The sequence below is a fragment of the Echiichthys vipera genome (genome assembly GCF_963691815.1).
Source record: "Echiichthys vipera genome assembly, chromosome: 8".
Lineage (NCBI taxonomy): Eukaryota > Metazoa > Chordata > Actinopteri > Perciformes > Trachinidae > Echiichthys > Echiichthys vipera.
Window position 1 is genome coordinate 16,736,062 of NC_139833.1, and position 25,220 is coordinate 16,761,281.

Sequence of the window (25,220 nt, forward strand, 5' to 3'; positions counted from 1 at the left end):
CGTGTACACTCACTCGAGCAGTTTCCATGATAACAAGGATCTTGGCGTGGGAGCAACAACATACCAGCAGTGCAGAGACAACTCTGAACAAGAGCTAAATGTAAGTTCACCTTTCAGTTTTCATTCTACATGAGTATGAGGTTACTTCCATAGAACTACTGTATTATTCCCTTCACATTGTCTTTAAGCAGAGGCATTTATTGCATAGGTTTTCATTGGAAATAGTAGCAAAAGTTCATAAGAAACTAAAGCAATGGCATATTTTTAACTCATGCAAAAGTCAACTGAAAAAGGCAAACTAATTGTTGATGTTTGGTCTTTTTTTTTACATAAAATGGTGCTGTCTAATCACGTTCCAATGCATTGGAAAGACAACTAAGGATTTCTCAAGACTCCAATTGCTAACCCTATTTCCCTTTAGGAGTGCACAGATTAGTCTTTTGTTGTTCCAAGAGCTGAGACGTAGCCATACCCCATTCATCACTCAAAACCATAGACAAATAGGAGGTAGACAGCAGAACTGTTTAGACTTGAGTGTTGCAGGAAAAAGAGAAATAACCTAATGAACTGTGCTGCAAATGTAGAAAGAATGAAGGTAAAAATGGACATCGCTGAGTGGAGAAAGGACCAACATACTGGTAAAACTACTCAGGTTATACTTAATCTAGGGCTGCACAATAAATATATTTTTAATGGCCATCACAGTATCTACTTGCTGTTTCAAAAACTTTAATGGTGCCTTTGTGTTCAGTTCACTGTTCAATAAAATAATGTTGGAAAACATTTCCTTTTAGTTGTTTACGTTCAAGAAGCAATTTGTTGTATTTTAGTAGCCTTTGCTACTAAAACATCCTTTACAATATTATTACCATTTTATCATTAGCTTCCTTGTTACTTGTGTCTAGTGGCATAGCAGTTTGGTTTTAGAAGAGAAAGCAGCAAAAAGACAAAAGTGAGTATGACTACAATTACAAATCTGTTTGTTTTATCCCACGTAATATCGGGCTAACGTTATATTCAACAATGTTACTTTCCTCATATCGTGCAGCACAACTACAAACTGCCTATAAGGCATGCCACTTACCAAGTCCCAGGAGGCACACCTGGAGCAGTAGCACAAACTGCATTACCACACTCAAAAAGGGAACTAAAGCTGTAGGCCTTTTGTTTTGTTTTTCCCTACAGCTGATATATTTTAGACTATTTGCATGCCAGGGGGAAAAAAAACACCAAACATTAGTAATGAGCTAGCAAACACGCTGCCAGCAAGGAGGAGAGGATGGGAAAGATGGCCTATTTTAGCACGCCTGTGCTTGGTACGTCATCAGTTGTCGACTGATTAAGCTGCAATTACCAGGTGCTCTTCATTATCACTAACTAGCCTACCATGACTCGTTGAATTTGTCGTAATAAGTCGCATTAAAATGCAGGTAGGGTACTGTTTCTTGCAACTTCTGGTCCAGTTCAAATAAAAAAACAAACACCAGTGACTCAATTTTAAGGACTACTGTTACCTTATTTGACCTATCGCTGCTTTATATTAGTGTTATTTATTCATACGCTGTCATAAGCATCTAGCGGTTTTCAGGAAACTGTTGTGACAGCTGTTCTGACACACACACACACACACACACACACACGCACGCACGCACACACACACGCACGCACGCACACACACACATACACACGGAGGTATTTTCCGCAGAAGCCAAAAAAATGCCCGAGAAGCAAACATTGAGGGCATGTTTAGCGCATTATGAGGTGGCTGTGAATCCCCCTTGTAGATGTGAATAAAGTTGCCCTGAACTTGGCCCGCACACAGAAGCACATATCCTGTAAACGAGTTCGTCCCCGCTGTGGCTCATCTTATCGACTGAATTCACAACTGTGGTGAGTGCAAAGTCATATTTCAGAATAAAGGTCACGTATGTTATCATTTTAAATCCTCAAATTACACAAGCGGAACGGAGGAAATATGTTCTGTTTTGTCTGTAGGTTATTGGTCATTTTTAAATGTCTTCAGTAACCTGTTTGGCTATTTATGTATGGCTTTTACCTGCGTATTTCAGTTTCAGAGTTTCTCACCAAGCTCCTCCAAATTATTGTGAGCTGTTTATTACCTGTGTAACTCATGGAGAAAAAAATAGTTAAAAAACACTTTCTGTTTGATAAAGTGAGTGAATGTAAGAATTACTTAATTTCATCCATTAAAATGTGGAGACTTACAGAAGGTAAGTGTTAAAAAAACTCACCTGGCACACTGCATTGCCCTTTCTCTCACCCACTGTGTGTAGCTATAAGCTTGTGGTGGCATTCAGTGTGCTCATGAGGGAACTTCTTGACCTGTTATATTAGTCTGCAAACAAAATAAAAATGTTTCTCTGCTGTTGTTAATCAAGCTGCTCGCCCAGGGAGTGTCAGAGGGGAAGCAGGGGCACCACATATTTGTTGAAACCTTTACATCTCATCTTTGCAGATTTTTTTTGTTGTTTTCTATGGTGCACATGTTGTGTTGCTCGTTGTTTGAGATTGGACTGTGAAAACCCTCAGTGTGACTGGAATAGGTCTTGTGATAGTGTTGTTAACAAAACAAAAGACAAAAACGCTTTGTCTCCATCTGATAAAAAGTAAACCTGAGGTGTACGTGCCCAGAATCGCGTTGCCCTGAATTGCTGTTTTAGTCACGTTAGAGGTGGAAAGTACTAATACTTTGCTAGAATAGTGTTTAATCCCTGTGTGTGTGTTCACAGGTTTTGCATTTTTGCACATGCAGAGAGAGAGAGAGAGAGAGAGAGAGAGAGAGAGAGAAAGGAAGAGAGAGAGAGAGCGCGAGCGAGAGAGCCAGGCAAATACAGGATGTGTGTCAAAGATGACTGTCATTGTCATACACACTCTCATATCCTCTTGTGTTTTACTTTTGGCCTCAGTGGCCTGATGCTCAACAAGTCACAAACCACTTGTAGCGGAAATAACAGCTTAATTGTCAGACTCATTGTATATCGGTGGTGGATTGCTCACTGGTTTTTCATGGCACCGGCTGAGGTATTGTGAGTTTTGCTTTATTTCTATTCTATTAGTTTCCTTGTTACTTTGTTCACAGTCCAGTGGCATAGCAGAGTATGTTATGTTTTAGGAAAAAAGGGAATCAACCTCACTTAGATAAACAACTCTGGTTGAGATGGCAGATTTGAGTAAACATTTCCATAAGAATATTTTCTATCTTCAGTGAAGCAGAGTAAGCTCCCACTTTTATAAAAATGGAATGGCAATGAATAACAAATGATCTGGGTGCTTTTGTCCCTTTCTTACTCACTTATTTTCCTTGTTGTTGGGCTCATTGTTGTTTTTTTTAAGAGTAAGTCTATTTTAACGTTGACACATCGTCACAATAATCAAAGTTTTTCTTTGCTATCTTCTCTCATATTATTTTACTTGTAATTGTTTACCTACAAACTCTCTCGGCTACAATAATTCTAATATCTTAGGGTTTGTTATCGCTGGTGTCTTGTCAGTGATGCACGGTGGTTGAGCAGAGGGCTGTTATCAGTGCGAACAGATAAGAAAGAGATAGTCTCTGTGTCTGCAAGTAGTTCAATTTATGTTCATGTAGTGTACCACTGTTTGTGTGTGTGTGTGTGTGTGTTTTGTTGATATGGATTGTACTGGGTGGGCTGGAAAGGGTGGAAAGTCTACATCATTCAAAATTAAACCTGGTAAACAAGATTTAGTTGTTTTGTGGGCTGGGCTGGCCAGACAGGTATGAGGTTGAGGGTTAATCCTGTCAGTGGAGAACTGTAACTGCTAAAATGGAACAAAAACAAGACAAGATCACCCTGCAGCAAAATTACAGTCTATGCCTTTTCTTGCAGCAATGCACTCCATTTTTATGATTTCTTCATTTCCCTTCTATGATCATTGTATCTCCAGTCAGCTGGTGTGTCTGCTTTATAAATAAACCACTGGTTATTATATGTTGCAAATTGGGTCTGGTATTAAAGAGAAAATTCAATCAGCATTCAGATGTACAAGAATATATTACCCAATTTGAAAAATAATACAGGCTTCAGGAGCCATTTTGATATAGAGCCAGTGGACTGGATTGATAAATATTTCCAAATTGGATCAGCTTATTATTTTACCCAAAGTGACTCTGAAAAGCAAATTGGATACAGAAGCGGATTTTATTTTCAGCTTCTTAGGTTGTTTGCATTTTGAGATTTACTGCAGCTATTCAAGAGGCCAGAACAGCCCACACTACACTCCCTCTCCAATCAGCCTCAGCTTGTGATTAACATCTTTTTCATACAGTCAACCAGAATAGTTCTTAATGCTGTTATGCTAATTTAGCATGAAGGTAATCCTGTTGTGGACTGGACTGTACTCTGCTTCTAATGTGAGCATTTAATGCAGCCCTACGGGGTGGATATTTGTCTCAAATGAAAGTTTCTAGAAACCAACTATGGCAGCATTAATAGATGAGATTACACTTTATGGCCAGAATCCTGATGCCTAGGTCTTTGATAAAACCGTATGGAAAGATTTAACTGATTTTGACTTGTCTTCAGTCTTAGTGCCCTTGCCTCTTTGCTTTTCACTTCCATTCATCAAATATGGTAACTAGAATCTACCTGCCATATGATGAGCATAATCCACTTCCTGAAATTGTAGTAATGAGTAGGAAACAGTAAGTAAATACAGTGTAGGGTGGCTGTGTGTTGTCCCTCAGAGCCCTGTACCTTAACAATACGGGTCACTTCAGTTCTTTCCACATAGTCATTAACTATGAAGGAAGCAAGGACACAATGGGCATGGCTAACAATGAAGAGGCAACATATGGCTCAAAGGTCAATGGGAGAGTTCACTTAGTATCAAATATTGTATGACCATTGGTTCCTGATCCCATGCTGACCTCGATGGCTAAATCTGACCAATGCGGCTTCATCCGGGACTACAACTGGACAAGAAGTCATCCCCATGTTTTCCCCATTTTTATAAATATCACCATTCATATTGTGTTTGATACAGCTGGTGCTTTGTTTGGCAGGCCAAGAACATCTGTGTTTCACATCTATGTGGTTGCGATGGGGAGCGGAGGTAGGGTTTGTTTTAGGACCTGTGCCATGAGGAAGTTGTGAGATTTCTTTTTGAAGGAGCTGCACTCAACATACAAAGCATTCATATAGCAGCAACGACAAAAAATGCTATGCAAAGATATAGTGGAGTGATGGCAGAGCATGAAGTCACTCTCCCTGTGTGTTTTGTAATAGTAGAAACTAGTTTCTCTGTTTTGATAGCTGGTCAGGCCGCATGTGCATGTGAGTGTCTTGTCTATATCAGTATTTCGAGTACAACAACTTTAACAATACACAAAAAACAAATCGCAGCCAGTGTTAGTGAATCACTTAATTTCTATGACAAGATATTTCCCAGTTAGCGTGGTAGAGTGCTTAGCAGGACACAATAAACAAGAAGATTTACTCATTTTTGTTTTGTCAGTGAATGTCATTTGACTCTCTTTTTTTCTGTCGCTCAACACCTACCTGGGCTTTGCATAGGGAGGGGAAAATGTAGAATAGACACTTGTTGACAGCTGACTGTGACAGAATTCTCAGGGCAGCTTTTCTGCTGAGCACTATGGTAAATGAGGTTGTCATTCACTGACCCACTAAACACCCGCCCACCTCAGATTGCAATCTAGATTTGCATGCAGACTTTAAACCAGTTAAAATTGCACAAGGACTTGTTGGTTTGGAAACTGTATTTTTCCACTGACTAGCAGTGTGTGATCCTGAAACTCAAAGTGCCACACAAGCCCCAATAATAGACAGCATTGCTGCTTTCCATCTCACCCCATCTCTAAACCAAAACACCAAGATTCCGCGCACATCAATGGCTGAATATTAATAGCAGATATTTTTAACTCGGTTTCTTTCCCCCCCTGCAGCATTTGAAGATGATGCGATTGCTGTTCCTGTCTCTGCTCCTGCTGCTGCCAGCTGCTACTGGTATGTTCATATCTCTGTGACGCTCACAGGTGATACACATCTAATCAGGGTCTGTGCATCTCTGTGCCGGCATGTTTTCCACACCTACCTACGTATGTGTCTGTGCAGATTAATTCATGTACTCACCTTTTGAATTATACACCTACCTGAAAGAAAAGTTGCTACTGTGTAACATCAGAATTCATGCACAGTGAAATTAGCAGCAATATTCCAAGTGTTGTAAAAGACCAGCAGATAGACTCCACCGAATAATACAAGTAAACTTACTCTAGCCCAAAATACTTTTTGTGCTCTAAAGTCCTCTGAATTATCAGCATTCTGGATTGTGATGAATATTAATCTTTAAAAACTCTACTGTAAAAATATATATTTATTTTTTTGCAGCTGTTTCAGAAGAGAGTGAAGGATCAGCTGATGGAGGTATGTAATGCATCTTTTATTTGTACAATAAAGAAAAAAAGGCAGCACTTTGTCAGTTGTCATAGTGCTTTCCAACAAGTAATAAAGAGAAAGGTTCACGTAGTACACATATAGATACATTTTGATGTAGATAAATCAACTGATCACATCAATACTCAACAGCAAAGAACATACTTTGTTAATTTGTTTTGAATGTTATATTTCGTCCTTGTTTTGACTTTTGGTAAAATTAATGTGTTGTTTAGGGCATGTATGAAATAATTAACAGATGTCAAGAGTTTGATGGCGTGACTGAATCATTTAAAAACATAATGTAGATTCACAAAGCAGCGTGCTGGGCAAGACTACAGGTTTTTCTTCCTCATTTTCAATTAGAAAAAAGGACTATTTGTATGGTTTTGGTCACAGCCGATCAACGCAAACATTACTCGATTCATTACAACGTGCAATTGGCCCACTACCACAGCAGCTACAACGCATACGGTCTGTAGTGAAGTCGAGCCCAAATAATAGTTCATTATAAAGTTTGGTACAATTATTTAATGAATATATTAATATATATATAATATAATTTTAACACTTTTAAAATGTATTTGTGTAAAAATAATTTGGATGGGGAGGAGTGGTGGTGGCATTTTATGCAACTGAATGCTTTCATTCACAATGGTATTGAGTAGAAAAATGGCTATGAATTACTTAAAGTCAGTGGTATTGGTACTTGTATCATTATTTTCAAAACCATACCCAGCCCTACTTGTTTGTGGATGTGGTTTCTTGTTTTCAGCTTTGTTATTGCCTACAATTCAGTTGGGTTTTGGTTTTCTGTGTACATTATTGATTCTTGTTTTATAGTTTTCTTTTTTTTTTTTGCTCTCAGACCTTTTGGTCCTAAACCGACCTCATAAAACCCTCAATCAATAGCGTTGCGAAAAGATTAAAGGGGCTGTCTATATCCGGACTATTGTACAGTAGAATAACTGTTATTATTTGAAAGTGTTCACACTGAGAAATATGAACTTCTGTACTGTTTGTACAAGCATCTGCTTTTTCCTCACTTCACAGGTCTGGATGACGACGATGAGGATTATTATCAGCAGAAAAGTGAGTTTATTGCCTCATTTTCCAAGATTGGATTGGAGGGCAGTAGGATTTTCTAGTTTCTACTGCATCACACCCACAAACACTGTAACGGCAACTGTCCAGAGGAGAGTATGTGCAGGTTATGAACTCAGCATTGTGCATAGGGTGCTCTAGTCCAGTAAAATATATGGGGCTGTGGCCCCTGTTGGCTTTCCCTCCTCCTAACCATTAAGCTCTGAATGGAATCAATTAGCTCCCTAGACGGACCCTGTGGATTCTGCCCAAAGTCCAATGATCACGTCGACATATCTGCCATCCTGCTGGTCAGCTAATCAACATTGGCATTCTCATTCTCTCTCTGCGCCTCTCTCCGTCACTCCTCATCTTCGCTTTGATGGACATTTGATAGAATTACAGATGTGTTTAGAACAGGGCAGCCTGGCTCTTTGAGATGCAGCCTTTCTGCAAAGAGCTGTGATTCCTCTGTAGGCACAAGCTCATGTACACTTACTTAATTCCATATAACTTTTGGTCGATTGTTGCCTTTTGTACACAGTAGAAGTACTGTTTAATGAAGTGTTATGTGGGTGGTTGAAATGTACTCTACCTGAAATCAGCAGAACTCATATTCTTGTCTTCTCTTTGTCACTTACAGAGAGTTCAGATCCTCTAGACACAGCTGCAGATAAAACTACAGGTGTAAAAGGAACGCCAGGTGCGAGAAGTATATGAAGTATAATTAACAATATACAGTAAATGAAGTATTAAAATAAACATATAAGCTTAGCTTACTTAACACTGCTTTTTTGATATACTTATGGCCAACTTTCTGTTTTTTCTCATTTTAGATCAGTTCACCCTGATTGTCATCATTGTAGCTGTGGTTGCGTTGACTCTTTCAGTTGCTGCATTAGTCAGTAAGTATTCTGTTTTTTGGCTGAGACATAATGTAGTGAAATGTGGAATAGTGCCTGTTTCATTCCCACAGTTGCACCCCTGTAAAGTCTATTGGTGCTTGGCCGGGATATCTGTAGTCCCTGTGTGCCTTGTAAAGCTGTTAATTCCTAAGCAAATATGAACTTTTCTCTTGCGCAACCGTGACCTTTTTCCATTTTTCTTTTTTACAGCCATAATCTTAGTAAGACGCCACGCACACAATCGGCAGCAAGGGTAAGGTCAAATTTCTCCACTCTCAAAGTTGATATTTGAGAGATGCATGTTCCACTTTACGCTAAGTCAGCCTGCAGGTGACAGAACCAGTCTGGTGGGTAACAGTCTTTCTGCTGCCTCGCCAATGAACCCTACTTCATCCAACTCGTGAGCATCAACACCAGAGAAAAACACCTAACGTAACCAGCATCCACCCATCTGAGCCTGTCTGGACTTGTAGAACAATTAGTGTCACAGCCTCAGGTCCTGCATCCCCACCTCCAACCCTTCCCATGTTAACCATCAAACAATAGCCTTAAGACAGCGCTGCTCGGTCTGTATGACCAAATAGAACAGGCCCTAGCCTGTCCTAAAGCTTACCTCATGAACTGAGGCCCGAGTTGACTGCTCAGAAATAAAACAATCAAGTAAACATGATCCTGGCGTCATGACAACAATCTGCCAAAAGCACTCAACAGAACAACCTAAACCAGTTATGCAGAGAGACGCTCTCTCTTCACTTTTTTGCCTCCTTTTTACACCTTACTCATTTAACCGCTGTTGACTCTACGAAGGCTTTCTGCAGACTAATCAGTTCATTTGTTCCGGGGTGCAGTAATGCATCATTTCCAGGTGGGGTTGAAGAGGTTGTGGAGTTCAAGTTAGTCCCTAGGGATCTCCAAGCAGAAGGTGAACTGCCTTTGTGGAGCAGACACTCAAGACAATCTGTAAGGGTTAAATTCCTCTGCAGGATTACTGGCTGCCTCCCCGGGGCTGCAGTCAGCTCTGGCAGTGTTTGGCGCTGACTGATCGCACTGCTGAAAAGAAGCTTAATCACACAGCAACCTCTGGCTTGTTGGATCAACAGTGCCTCACCAGGTTTATAAGTTCCACCTGGGGTTGAGCTGTGTTTTGATGTGGTGCAGACACCATGCACCTGTCAGATCCCTGCAACATGAGGCAGACGTGTCGTTTCCTAAATTCTGACATGCAGGGATGTTTCTTGTCTCTTTCTGCTAACAAACGGAAAAAATAAGCTAAAAATACCCCCCCCAAAAAAAAAAAAAAAAAAAAAAACATTTCCCTGTATTCTCTACCTCTGACTCCCTCTCTCTCTCTTCAGGATCTACTCCGTGCCTACAGAGCAGGACCAGAAAGGGGCCGTCTAGTTCCTGGTGGAGTAGCAGTCCTATAACAAACAACACAAGACAAGGGGAGCAATGCACCTGGCTATGTCATCTCCTGCTCAGGACAGTTAGAAGCACATCAGCCTCCGCTCCTACACAAACTCCTTTCATTACTTATGCAATATGTGTTTGGTTTTTTTAATGTTAGACATTTGTCTTTGTCCCAGCCATTTATACCCCACATACACGCAATTTAGCCCGGGACATTTGGAACACATTCAAACCTTCTAATTGGATTCTATTTGAGGAATCAAAATCAAAGCCAGTGAGCATGGCTTAAAGCTTCTTTTGTTAAAAGGCATAATTTAGCACAGCCAGAGCGCCCTTTTTTTTTTACTACCTGAAAAGAAATTATTACCACCAGCTATGCAGTGAAACTGTATTTGCGTTTGATTTCATGTGGAACAGACCTGTGTGTGTGAAATGGTCGATGAGTGAGACGAACCTTTCTAATCCATACTAAGCCAGCCCAGTGCTCGCTTCATTCTCCTATTCACTTGTCTGACACCTTCTGTTCTTGGCCCATTAGGAATGACAGGAGGCAGTGCAGTTGGGAGATAAAAACCTGTCCCCCTTTCCTCAACCTCAGTAAAAAAAAAAAGAAGAAAAAACAAGGGGAAATGGCCAGTGTGAACATCTCCTTGCAAGGCATCAAATTAATCGGCCGTCATGAATGATGTTTTCTTTCTCTCCCACTCTGGTTCTTTTTGAAGGGCTTTCACTTTAGTCCTGATTGTAAAAACAGTAGCTCTCTGAATGCTGTAGAGAGTTAGATTAATGTCTCACACTGGTAGGAAGAAGCCTGGTATGAGGATAAAATCTCTAGAATTTAATAGTGCTGGGGATGATTGGGGAAAATACCAACAATGCCTTTGTTTCATTCATAGGGAGCATGATGACTTCTCTGTTTTTATTTAAATGGAAATCAATCATGCCCTGTGAAAAAAAGCTTTCAATCCAAGAACTCAAGGCACTGGTTGCCTCATTTGTTCCAATATAGAAAAGGGAACTTTCTGTGGAAAGGGTTAAAGGGGAATGGGACATGCTCCTGTTCGACATGACAGTATTTCATTTGTGGCAATGGGAATGGCTAAATAGGGTTAAACACTGGATTTGTTAAAGCAGGATCTCACTTTGCCCTTCCACTAAATCTTGCAACTAATCTCGCCACTGGGGACAGGACGGGGCTTGGCTCCAGTCCAGCCAGACTTGAGAGCAAAAACAATTGTGCAATCACGTCCTTTTCAGGATATACGGCGACTATAGGTCTGTGCTGAAGCGTTGTCTTAAAAATGATGCATCCCAGTTTATTGAACACAAAAATTGGCAGATGTGATTGTTTTCGCATTTGTTTTACAGTTTTGAGCACTGTGTGTACAGTATGTGTTATTTCTCAAACACGTAGCTTTGCCCAATTAGCTTTCAGTATCTGTCAGCATTTCAAAGGGAGGACAATTGGACAAAAATTGCAGTAGAGAACATTTCAGTTTTTTATGTCTTTGTAGTCATATTTACTCATAGTCACTATTTTTGCAGGACAAACAAACCACGGTGAAACATGTTTGAGCAGGGTTTTTCAAAACGAAGAAAGCAAATACACTTGTGCAAAAGCCCAAATAGAAATATTTGGTCCAGCCTGCTTCTAATGTGACCAAACTTTACTCAATGATTTCTTCCCGTAACGCCTCTCTGCTGTGACACTACCCATGTAAATGTAACAAATGTAGATGTTGAGCTTGTTTCTTTCTTTCTGTGGATGTATGTTGTTTTTTCTTTGTCAAACTGGCTGATTCTTTTTCGGTGCAGGCCAGAGGTGTACGGTGTCCCTAAAAGCTCAATGCTCCACAGCTTAAAAGGACACAACGCCCAATTTAAGAATGCTAATATACTTTTTCCACGGCCTAGGAAAGTTCAATTAATATTTGGGAATATGAGCAACTCTCTCTCAAAGCCAGAAATCAGAAAAGTAAGTCTACAACTTGTATCATCATCTTGTCATCAAGTCAGGAGCTGCTATATAGGCAATGAATGGAAGACTGATTTTGTGAATCAACACAATGTTTGTTTCCCTATTTTAATACCCAAATGAGTTTTATTCTATTGTAGTGTTGTCAGTCCTGAACAGAAAATGTACCCATATACTCAGAACATTCCCCTGGGTGCGCTCAGGGTCATATAACATCTTTTTCAATTCAATGTCTATGGAGCAGCTCCACACTTCATATTTAATGACATCACAAATTTGAGTTTTAGCACTGCAGTTTTTGGATTTGGGAGAGTTGTTCATGCTCACTAATATTTTTGGTCTTAGATCATAGGCATAGTCTTTATGAATTTTGAAAATGAGTCATTCGACTTTTAAGAAAACACAAATAGACTAAACGCATACAAATGGAGAAAATATCTATGTCTACATCAATGTGACAACACAAGCAGCTTGGTGCAAATACAGAAAACCAAATACACAATGGAACCAAATACAGAAACTTGCTGGAAATCCATGCAAGTTCTGTGTGACTTGCAGCATTCCTATATATCATTGTTTTTTCAGTCTCTTTCTGAATTTGGTTGTATTCTTACCTTGTATTGCTTTTTTCCTTCTAAATGTGCATGTAGCATAAACCAAAGCCACACACCACAGCATTTATAGCATATAGTGTTTTCTAAAGTTGCAGTGTGATGATCTCTCTGCAGGGCCACTGTACTAAAGGCATTGTCTGACCATATGCAATTATTCTAGCTTTTTAATATATAATATATTGTATGTATTTACAGATTTATTGACCTATTTGCATTGTACCTCTTAATGGAAAAATATTTTATCTGGCTAAATGGTCTTTTTATATACATTTTGTTAAGGGGTGATTCCTTCTCTCTTCTGTTCATTTATAAATTGTGTGTTGGCGGGTGAGAGTCAGGTTTTTTGGCCAAAAAACATTTTATGTAAAATAAATATATTTCTGTGTCATTTTGTAACAAAAGAAAGTTTAAATTTGGACTTAATGTTTAATTAACATGTTCATATGTACTGGTGTAGCCACATAATCATATACTGTATTATTTGTGCCAAGGGCATTCACATTGGATTTTCATCATATCATTTACAAAGTATATAATGCATTTATCTTGCAAGAAAACAATTGCAGTCAGTGATTGAATATCATGAATCAATTCTGTTTGCACATCTGCTCCCCTTGATTTCATTCTAGTAGCAATTAGGACAGTGAATACTGCTGTATATTATGTAGGTATGAGCCTGGGAATGTTCTCATTTGTCCAGGTCATCGTTATCCCCAAAGCAATTTCAGTCAAAAGCAACTGGACTTGGTTATTTGTCTAGGAAGACGTTTCACCTCTCATCCAAGAGGCTTCATCAGTTCATGTAAGAACAACTGTTCCCAAATGGCCTCCTGTGACTCCAACCACTGTCTAACTAACAAAGTCGAAACCTACTTCCCACCAACTACTGTCACTCTAACGACGGTCGTTGGCACTTGGAGCACAAAGGGTTCCAGTGACATCATCGGCCTTGTGAGAGGTTAAATACCTGGATCTCACACCAGATAAATGGACCAGTCCCAGACTGGTCAGTTGCGTACATGAACTGATGAAGCCTCTTGGATGAGAGGTGAAAAGTCCAGTTGCTTTTGACTAAAATTGCTTTGGGGATATGTAGGTATGCTGAACTCTGTTGATTTTGACATTAAATCTGTTATAACATGTGCTGTCTCCCAGTTTGTTGTCTGCATCATTTTGATGCCATATGGATACAAAGATAATGCACCAGTGGATCTTGTTTAATCTAGGGCTTTACTCACAAGCATAGAGCCCCTAAGAGGCTTAGACACCCCTTACTAAACATCATGTTTTTGTTGAGCTTGAAAGTGTGAAAAGCATACAGTATTTATCAAGAAGATGAAGTGAGCCAGCCTCAGTTTCAGATCATGGCGGAACACAAGTGTGAGATTTTCAAATGTGGGGTTATTCTTCACAACCTAATAATAACCCTGGCTGTGAGACACTGCTTAAAGCTGTGTTAACAGTATAAGATAAAAAGGCCCTTAGAGAGCAGACTGCTTCATGGCCGTGATTATAATATGAATCAGCTCTTCATTATTTCAGATAAATATTCACTTTACTTTAATTGGGGAATTTTTGCCAAGTATAGAAAGGACATTTGACAAAGATTATGCAGGTGATGGTTACACTTTTTCCCACTTGTCAGCATGATTTACGTTTCCTTCATTCAGTGTTTTTCTATGATATTGTTACCAAGCAGCATGCAGGCAGTGAGCCCACATTCACACACATGCTGCCAGGTTTTGGGAGTTTTTTTCTCCTAGTGGACACCTGGTTCCTTTCTGGCAGCTCTGTACTTTTATCAGTGTACACATGCTCTCTTATCCTTGGACCACTCGATATGATCTGGAAAATAAACACGGAACATTTAAAGTATCCAGCACTACTTAAGAAATCAATTGTATTTATCAAACACAAATAATCCACAGTAAGGAAAATAAGCAATATTCTTTGCAGTTGTTGCACTTGGTCTGTTATGGTTCCGCCCAACAAATAGCTTATTCATAATCTTTTTGATTTATTAATCACCAAAGAGATTTTAGTCAGCATTCTGTTGAGCTATTATTCGTCAGAACTGACAGATTGTTTGTCATATATCAAACTCACAGTAGCCTTAGATATAAATTACTTAACTCATTCAACTGCAGTTTCCCAACAGCGTGATATAGGCACGGCTATCCTTTATGCACTGTAATTAAGTCAAACATCACTTTTGCCTGTCAGATTTTATTGCCTTAAATTATTCAGCACTTGTGCTTCTAACCATCCAACCCTCAAACACTGAAAAAACGCAACGTTTGAAAATTCACAAGAATTAATGTAATAAAAAGCTGTAGGTTCTTACTTAGATGACTTCTTGCGACAGCTGGGCAGTCGACAGACCCTGCCACCTAGTAAGAGATAAGCAGAAGCAGAGAAGGGCAGTTGAAGTCAATGAACCCTTTTGAAAATGTTTGTTTTTCCCCTCACAAAAACATAGTCTAACTTTCTTATTTAGCCCTCTCACAGACTCAAGCTACCCAACATAGTTTCAATGGATTTATAAGGTTGGTAATTTCTATTTGATACCTGTATCTTCACTAGAGCTTTAAAAACGAAGCCCACTACAGCCTCTGAAAGACAGTCTAGTTAGGGGGGTCAAGAGGGATGCTTTGGCTCAGTTCTTGATTGAGGATATTTTTTTTCAAAAGAACAAGTTTAAATCTCTGAACAATATGTTCGTAATTAATTAATTAATTCGAGCAAATTGTTTTGGCTTGTGTGCAAAAAAAAAGGTACAGTTATCAACAATTTGCACATGGATTTCTGATCAAAAGTGATGTGCTGATTCTCAGTGAAATGATCAAACTCTTCAAAACTTCTAAACATTCTTTCATCATTTGAGTCATCACATACAAAATTATTCATTCAACTATCAAATATACATGCATATTCCATGATATATCTATAACGTGAAATGTTTGTGATGTCTGCTTGCCTGGCAAATTATCTGTCAAGTGACAGTAATGAACTAGGAATCACATTCAACCAACCAAACAGATTTGAACTACGTACTGTGAGGAGGTACAACTTATTGCCTTTTACCGAACTACTGCAGTTTTTCACTGCTGCAGGATGTGGCACATTTTCTCTTCACTGCACATGACTTTACTTGAAAGATCAAAGTTGAATTTTGTGTTTACAGTACATATGACACATTGCAACACAGATACCTTTAGTGTATTTATACTAATGTACATATTCTTTTTCTATGTACTATGGTATTGTGCAGTATCTGATTTTCCCAGTAAACTTTTATCTACTGTTGAAATTGGAATCTACAAAGCTCATGTGCGATACACAAAAGCATTCAGCTAGACAAAACTGGAATCTTCGTATCTAAAAAACATTTCCAGGGTTGACTGCCATGGTGAGAAATACATGATAAATGGAAACTGGAAAATGGACTTGTATTTTGCCCTTGTAATCTTCTGACCACTCAAGGAGCTTTTTATACTACTTGGTAAATTCATCCATACATTCATGGCAGAGGCTACCTGCCCATCATTATCTAAACATTTTGACCCGTACAGCTCACACAAGGACAAAATAACTTTATTTTGGTGGCATTGGCCAATTTACGGACAGAATAACTACTGTAGCATGATTAAAATGTTTTGGGTGAGTTACTACCTTTTGCAGACATGCCCTATAGTTGCGACATCCCATGAAACAGTGACAATAGCCTTTACAGTTTAGAACAGGGATCTTCATCAATTTTAGGACAAGGACCCCTTAGTTGAAAGGAAGATGGAGCAGGGACCCCTAGTACACTACATGAATACAATTTAGCTGCATATTAAACTCGGCCTACAATAAGATGTAGGGCAGCCTAAAGCCTATACACATAACTGTTTAATGGTGCATACAAAATTAAGCTATTAAAATAATAATTACTGACATGTTTATACACACACACACACACACACACTTACAAATTGTTGCCCTTAAAGTTGGAATAAAATACTTTTTTACCTATTCTCATGAAATGAATGTGACAGTGTGATTTATTCTTGATAGATAAAGTGGATATCTTCTCAAAACTATATTGATAAATCACTTCCATAACATATCACAGTGAAAAGTAAACCACATATAAATACAATTGAAAGAGGAATGTGAACACAAAATAATTTAAAGTGTATGGGCAACAGTGTATATTTTTTATTTTATTATTTTTTATCTTTAAAAATGTACATTAATAATAGGCTAGTCAAACATATTATCAGGAGACATATTTTAATTTGGGTGGGGAAAAAACGTTCAAAAAAATTATCAAACAATTATTTAGGGGCCCTTCGATAGGGACTCTGAGGACCCCAGAACATTGCTGAAGATCTCCCCCGCACACCACCCCTGACCCTGCTTACTGACTGTTGCAGTTGAATATAATTACAGTGGTAATGTCGGAGTAGTAACAGACTTTAGAGTCATACTTACAGCCAATGACCATGATGCCCAAGATGAAAAGTACTCCTGCAATGGACAGTCCAATATAACGCAGGGACTCATAATCTGGACACATAAAAAACAATTAAAAAAACTCAACCACAGAAACAACAGGTATAAAAAACACAGCCAAATGTAGCTTCTTACCATAGTTGAAATCTTTGTCCCACTTTGGATCTGTAAGAAGTAAAAGCAGAGAGGGAAGTATTGAATTGAAGAGAGAGAGGGAGAGAGAGAGAGAATCACTGGGGAAACAGTCAGATAGCATGACTGATCTACTGGCCCCGCTGACATGCTGCTGATGGTGTATCAAACCCCTGTCTATGGTAAGCCAGCACAGCACGAGGACACAAATCTTATCTCTTCTAAGGTAGAATCGAGCATTAATGTGTTGGCAAGAGGGGAAGTGAGGTACTTTATTCTATCAATCCGCTATGGGTTTTGTTTGGAAGGCAGGGAATTGTGATACTGTCAGTCTGCCATGAGATAACAATAAAACTTCAACGCCCGTGACATTTCATTTAACTACGGAGTAGTAACATTTTTTGTTACCCCAGGCAACAGCATCATGGGCCCCGTTTTTGGTCGTTTTCTCAATTATGGATTTGGAGGACGTCACTGTGAAAAAAAAGACAGTAAAAACATTAGTTTCCTTGACTTAAAAAAAAAAGATGGATCTCTTTTTCCCCTATGTATTTAATATATATATATATATAGGTCTAATAAGTAAAATACACAGGTTCATAATGCAATTGCATGAATCCATATCGGACCATATTTTCTCTGGAACATATTGACTCTTATCTTTGCCATACGAGTCCATACATAATGACTTCTTATTAAATTCTACGTTCATTCCTGTGTTTAACTCCGTTTTTAATTGAATTTCTGAATATTTCAGTGGAATGGCTCTCTAAGGAAATTTAGGCAGACACTTTTTAAAGTATATCTGTCGCTCTCACTAGTTCTCTCCCTTTCCTCTGTGCTGTAAAATGCAGCAGAAATACTCTTCATATCTCAACAAGGACAGGGAATTTAAACATGTTCTAATTACCTCATAATTAGTTTATGGGGAAGAAAAGCTTAGTGTAAGCCTTTGCTACTGGTGTGAGGGGATGTTATAGCCTACTGGAGTGCTCCAACAGCTTAAACTCAATGGCTCCAAAGACTGGGTGTTCAAACCAGTTAGGGTACAGATTGTTACCTGGAGGAGGGGTTGACCTTGTTTGCAGTTTTGTAGTTCCCTCATTGGAGGCTAAAGGGACAGAAACACAAAAATCACATCAGGTTGAACTGAAATAACGGTTGTCTCATATACAGCACTAACACCACACCAGACTACCTGTTGAAGACTTCATTTCTGGTGCGGTGGTGTTGACATTCCCTGAGTTTCTGATGATTATGTGCTGGATTGTGGTTTGTTCAACAGGGGAAGTTTCCGAGGAGAAGTCAGCATCTCTGGTGACTCTTCTTCCTGTTACATTTAGAAAGCAAATTAATTACATGATTAAAAAAAAGCTGACATTTTATCATAAAATAATGTAAGGACAATGAGAAAAACAGACAGATATACAGACAGATAGATAGGCTACAAAGTGGCATTTCTCAAGATAACCACAAGTACCACACCATTGGGAGTGGGAAGAGCAGGCATTGTTGTAGAGTTTGCCATTTTGTTGCTCACAGACTGCATTTGATCCGCGGTTGTGGGAGTCTGAGCCCTTGACACTGCGGAGAAAAGAAGACACATTTTAATCACCAAAAACACAAGAGAGATGAAGCCTCACAGCAAGGCCTCGATACAGTAAACTTAACAGGAAGAACAAAGAGCTGTGTTGTTTACCCCAGTGACTTTCTCAAACAATGCTGTGATGTATTCCTCGCAGAGGCTAGACTTTGAGAATGGCCATGCAGGGGAGAAAGGCCTGCAGATGCACTGAGAGTATGTCACAGTAATAGTCTTGTGAGTGGAGCAGTGCGGCACAGTTACAAAGAAGTAGCTCTCACAGAACCTCTGGCTACAACAGAGCTGGATTGTTGTGCAAGACTGCGGTACAGTGAGGCCGTTGTCTGTTTACTTACTCAGCACCTTCCAATTAGTGCTGAAGCTCGACTAAACCGCTACTTTCTTCAACTAATGCTGTGATTCCAGCTACTTTAATGAACCCATATGCAGGGAACTTGACGAAGGGTGTTACAATTTATTTCTGTCCCTAAGTTTTAATGTGCCAGATATATTATTGGGACTCATGCAGCAGCATTCTTTTAAATGTCTCTTAAATGTTCTCTTAATTTTCTTTTAGGAGAACTAATAAGAGAGGTCAGCTCCAGATTCACCAAATGTAACCTAAATCTGCTCTTAGCCGTGCTGAAGGATGAATCCCACTTAATCGTAATTGTTTATTAGCATATGGCATTGTAGAAGGCTAAAATAATAATAGTAAAAAAAATAGAGCAGGAAAATCAAAAATATATATTAATACATCAAAATAAAATAAATGATCTATCAATATAATATTCTATGCTATATAATAATCAAAATTGTAATTATATGATAATTAAGTCATTTATTGTCATGTGCACAACAATTACAAGAAGCAGCTGTTGGCGTGGAAAATCTCATACCATATAAACAGAAATTAGTTTGGATATGGCTTCTTGCATGAGGCCCTGTGTGTGTTAATTGTGTGTGTGGTAAATCTTTTAAATTTCAGTTGTCTACAGTTCCAAGATATTTAGTGTGAGCTTATCCCTTATCTGGGATCGAGATGGACCTTCAGTCTTACAAGCACACATTACATTATAACATATACTCAGTATTATTAGAAGTTATTACATTATCTTACAGTTGAATAAGAGTGACAGGACTTTGTGTGAATTCTTTAGCGTTTATAGGGGGACTTCACCTATTTTACACATGATGGTGAGTTTACTCATAACCAGGAGTACTCTGAGAAAATTACCCTGATGACATCATGCAAATGAAAATTTACCCAGCAGGTATGCTCTACAGGTCTTTTAGGAGGGACAGACAATCAAAAATATATCTGCCTCTGCTGCATCAATTCTTTTTCGAAATCAGTCTTACAAGTCCCCCAATTTTATGGAGGTCATATACGTCGCTGGTGTATCCCTTTAAGTTGCTCATTAGTAAGCTGCAGCTTAAAGTGACACGACTGAAAGAAGAAATGACACATTCTCCTCTTATGCATACAGTCTGTTGAATTCATGAGCAATAACACACACCCTTGCCCAGTTCAATACACCCAGGGGCTTCACCTCATCTGGTATGACTAGTAACCTATTTTGGAAAACTTCAGATAGATAACTGACATTAGTGAGTCTGTTTCTGACTCTATGACACTTTCTTACCCATACTACTATAAAGCTACACTTAACCCTATACATTTTAGCATAGCATTAATCCATTGTTGTGATTTGTACCAAAGCAGCTACTGTTTAACAAAAGATACATACAGTATGCTGCATTCGGGTGGTGGCAGAATAATCTGAAAATTTTGTTCCAGACAGGGGGAAATGCATGTGAACACCCCCTTAAGTCGGAACAACAACATGGAAAGTTTTGGTACAGGACTTGCCGAGTTGACGTCACACTACTACTACACAGAAACATGTTGGACAAAGTTAAATGTTGAGTTGATGGTAAGAAATGTTTTAGTAATAATCTTGTATTCCGTACCATTTTTTTGCTCATGTGCAATTTGTAAAATAGTAATAGATTGTAACTGTTAGTTGCAGTCCACGTAGAGTGATCTAGTTAGATAAGTAACTTATTATCATTAACCCTGACAACAAGTCAGGTGAAGCAATATTTTAGTGGTTTTAGGGAATGTACTGGTGCAACAACAAGTCTAGGATGATATAACAGCTTCATACTAGAAATAAATACTGGAAACAGCTATGTATTGTTTAAAGTTACTCCATAACATTTGAGATACATTGTTTCTAGCGGCCTCTGTGGCGGTAAGATTTAATTGCAGACGAGCCTGTTCTTTCAGAGCCTCCATCTTGTCACGTTCAAGGTCACTATGTATCTATACAGTTGTATTTATTTATTTTTTTGTAAACTTTATTGAAACACATTCACCTCTCTACTTCCGGTCCATCCCCTATATGTTATCCTAAATCCATACACACACACATGTTCCTATTACACTTCTACCCTTACTACAAGACTGACTCAAAAGTTGGACTTTCCGATTTCAACTGAACGCAACATAACCGTTCGGTGACGATCTGGGCCAGCAGACCAACCGCTGTCAGCAGTGTCACTAACATGGCGGCTTGTTTACATCTAGCCCCAAATGTCTCCACAGACACGGATATTGGAATACTCAGCAAAAAAGGCAAGTAGAAGTACTTACATTAGTGGGTCATATGATCAGTCACCGATGTTTAAACTCACTATTTGATAGATATTAACTTAAAAGGCAATAAAATAGAAGGAAATCCTATGGAGTATAACTTTAAAGGATCTGGGCAATAAATTAAAACGCACTGTTTTCTAGTATTCATGTTGTTTCTACATTACGACTAAAGCTGAACACACCGAAGTTGGAAGAACGTCATCCCGAATCCAAGGAGCATGTGAATGCTTCAATAGACTATAAACTCAATTCACTTACCTTTTAACATGACAAACAGGAAGAGAGTCAAGGAAGTCAAAAAAATCTGAAAGAAAAAAATGGAGAGGAGATGAAGTATGAACCAAGGTGAATCTCAACTGTTGTCTTAAATTATACTTAAACTTGTGCAGTTTTATCACAAACTGTGTTTACAGTACCACTTTATCGAATATGCCCCTATGATATTACATCTGACTCCATAAATCAAGATAGATCATACAAATGCAGACCCTGGATCAGTTGCGGAGGACTGGAGCAGATACACAACAATGTGTGTTCATTAAAAGACGGTGTTTAACCAGGGAATGAACACGCGGTGAACATACACTAAACGATACATTTTGTACAGCGCCAATCTCTCAGACAGGAAGTTTCTGTCTTTGAGGTTTTAGCAACACAAGGCCACTTCTCCTTCCTCCTAAAGAACACAGGCAACATCTCCCACACTTCTCACGCAGCATGACAAATAAACAACCGATTCTTATTCTAAATGTCAAACTTTATAAGATACACATACCATAACCTCCATTATTTTTTTATTCATTTGTCATGAGTGATCGAGGCAGCACATTGTGTCTGCGATCCTCCCACGTGTGTTTCTGTGTTGAACTTTGCAGCACTATTGATCAAACTTCATCGCATTTCCTAAGTTTGCTGCTGTCACCAATTAAAATAATGGCATTGGAGGATGTGTCAAAACAACTCTTTTTTACATAATGGAAATCCTGCACTGGTGAGCAGCATTGTCTGAATAAGTGGAAAAACATGTACCCTTTCCTCCCCCTCACAACATATTACCCCCCCCACAAAATGCTACAGAAAAACAGAAGTGGGCAAAAAAAAAAAGCTGTCTGCCTTGCATCATTTTATAGCAATGCTGAGAACAACAGCTGCCAAGCAGGCAGAGGAGAGGTAGGTAGAGTGACGGATGGAAGTCTAGGCCGGTGGCTCGGTTTGTAGCCAACCCCCTACCAGAAAATTAATCTCGATCTTTGACCTATCCTGGTGGCAGCTCGTCCTCCAGGGGCTTGGAACAGTGTGACAGGTGAGCGTCCGTGGCCGTCATGAGCTGTGACAGCTCAGATTAGCAGGTCATGCCAATCTTCATTTCACTCCAGAGCATATGTCAAGATGAGGCCTGTTTCCCCTGGGCTGTACAGGCGTCTTTCCCTTCCCCTAGCCTGACCTGCCTGCCTGTTTGTCACATCTAGCACTCTCACTCACTCCCCGTCTGTCTGTTCATCCGTTTGTCTGTCATCCTCCATCAATCTCCTTTCGGTCCACCTCACCAGAATGGCCCCCTCAGCCCTCTGATATTTAGTCTTCCATGCAGGCTATTATGCTTACCTTAGTATCCATCCTGTGAGGAGCCCCGAGTCCAGATATACATCCACGGTGCTTCCCTCTGTATGTCACAAAGGCTGATGGGGCTAACGGGCTAACCAACCACACCCATTTACTCACCATCACTACTTCCTTATTCAATTGTCTGAATTCTGTTTCAGTCTCTCGCTCACCCACTCTTTCTCATGACATGGCCTCCCCTCCTTCTTGTTCTCTTTTTTTTTCCTTCCAGTTTTTTCACACTCACTCTTTTATGATCTCTGTCTGCACTGCAGCACGTCTTCTGCTATATTTGTTTTCCGCACAGTTTTGTATTGTACCTGTGCATGTTTGCCTGGCTGTCATCCTGTCTTTCTCCATGTTTATACAATATTTTTGGCCCATCTGTCATCTGTGTCCATGATGCTGTCACGCAAATAAGAAATGAATGAGAAACTGTTGATATATTCACATATGCAGTAAAGAAAAAAGTCTATACCTCTTTTGTACTCCATTGTGACTCCACTATCACATTGAATTGCAGTAAAGAGGTGACACAGGCTAATCTGTTACTTCAGGGCGGCAGGATTGGTGTGTGTGATTGTGACCCAACAGCATGACCCAACCGAGAAGCACAAACCTCCAGACTGTTACAGCAGACAAAGCCTGCGATTCATCCACACTAGCAGAGGACAGTCTTTGTCCAGAGTGCTGGGGATGCTTTTGGATCAGCTTGTACTGAAGCTTACTAAAGAAATTGTTCAAGATTTATAAAGAGCCTCCTTAATACAGTTTGCATCGTGACCCTCCCTCGAAAAAAGTCCTATTTTTTACAGGTTTTCAGGTGCAAAATATAAAACACACTGTTGACTTGCCCATTTTAAGGCTTAATATTATTCCAGTTAATATTAGGTACAGCCACGAAAATGTAAAAGGTGTGTAGTTTAGATCAAAATGAAGGTAGAGATTGGGTGTGGTCCGCGTAAAGGGCCTGTAAACTGAACTGTGGGCTTGTTGAAATGTTGCACCTCTAATAGATACATATAATGGGGTCCTTCAAAAACAGTGACCTATACCTACTGTAAATAGCAATCACAGTATATGCAGGGATTAATGAATGTGAAAATGTAAAAATTTGTGAAAATGTATTTTTACTGTACTGTATGTAATATAAGACTATAACAGCTTGTTATTCTCTTTTTTGTCCCTCTTATCTTAGTGTTGGTGTGGGAGTATGTGCGCATTGAAATGAGAGAGATTCAGAGAGGGACATGAGGATTTAAATGTGCTTGCATATGGAAAACAAAAATACACCCAGGTTTAAATGAGACTTGAAAAATAAATATATTTTTCTTGTGTTGACTATACTGTATACATTCGGGGGGGGGGGGGATACCAAGAGAGTACTGTTTGTCTGCATTTGGATTTTAAGTGTGCAGTGTTTTAATAATGCTCTAAATCCAGAACTTAAATCTTCGTTGTTTTACTTTCATTTTATCTGTAAGCATGTTTGTGTTAGTTTTAGTTTTATTCTGACTCTTGCCTTTCCATGCGGTCTGGCGTAGTACAGGTTCACTGTGACCAGTCACAATACTAATCTATAATTAAAGATGCTCTTTTAGTTTCTCTGCTCTTTAATGCTTTCAGATCGGCCCTTGTCAAAATTAAAAATGAATTGTGTTTTCTCTTCCTAGTTGTATTTCATGGCTCGCTGTTATATTTATTCAGTTGCATTCTTTCATCTACATTAGAGGGCAAATTACATCCTCATTACTGACAACAAGAGACTACATCCACAAAGTCAGTCATAAAATCATGTTCTAATTTGCAAAACCTGTGGTTTGATTTGATTTAATTCAAATTGAAAAAAATCTGAATAATGAGAGCAATGACAGGGTTTGCAGAAATTTCAGTCAGCTACCCACTGGTAGCACAACCTGTTAAAGTGATAAAGGAGTGTTATTCAATCTCATATTTGTTTTCGTAAAAACATTCAGGAGTGGGGTAAAAACGATGTGGAAACACTCCTAGAGCGGTGGTAATTAAAGTCTCTTATTTGTTTCTCTTTTGACTTAATTGTGCACTCGTGCGGCCTGAATGTTCAAGCTCCCTCGAGATTCTTCTGAATGCGTCATATCAAAACGTTCACGAGGCAAGTGAGGAAAAATAGAAGTTGACATACAGTATTGAGCTGTCAAGTCTTCAGTTTACCAGATTACCATTCCTGCCTGAGCTGAAATGATGCATCAGGAGCAGGCTTTAGTACAAACACAGCAGTCATCTTGACAGGAAGTTAAACAATTGTTCAGTAATGAGACAAACATTCCTTGACAGCTCATGAT

General features: G+C 39.1%; 2 protein-coding genes across 2 annotated transcripts; one reads left to right on the forward strand and one right to left on the reverse strand.

The window, feature by feature from the left end:
• Positions 1-22: 22 nt before the first annotated feature.
• LOC310950544 (uncharacterized protein) lies at positions 23-13,563 on the forward strand. The gene is made up of 8 exons (XM_083918406.1): positions 23-100; positions 5,945-6,005; positions 6,390-6,425; positions 7,488-7,526; positions 8,161-8,220; positions 8,354-8,422; positions 8,633-8,675; positions 9,778-13,563. The coding sequence occupies exons 2-8, from the start codon at positions 5,954-5,956 to the stop codon at positions 9,821-9,823; spliced, it is 345 nt and encodes a 114-aa protein (XP_083774532.1). The 5' UTR covers positions 23-100; positions 5,945-5,953; the 3' UTR covers positions 9,824-13,563.
• A 131-nt stretch (positions 13,564-13,694) lies between these two features.
• Positions 13,695-23,015, reverse strand: fxyd5 (FXYD domain containing ion transport regulator 5). Its single transcript, XM_083918405.1, has 10 exons — positions 22,903-23,015; positions 21,556-21,601; positions 18,539-18,637; positions 18,252-18,383; positions 18,114-18,164; positions 17,462-17,527; positions 17,057-17,086; positions 16,901-16,975; positions 14,766-14,811; positions 13,695-14,266 (listed from the first exon to the last, which is right to left on the reverse strand). Exons 1-10 carry the CDS (start codon positions 22,912-22,914, stop codon positions 14,242-14,244), a joined length of 582 nt encoding a protein of 193 aa, XP_083774531.1. The 5' UTR covers positions 22,915-23,015; the 3' UTR covers positions 13,695-14,241.
• Positions 23,016-25,220: the final 2,205 nt, after the last annotated feature.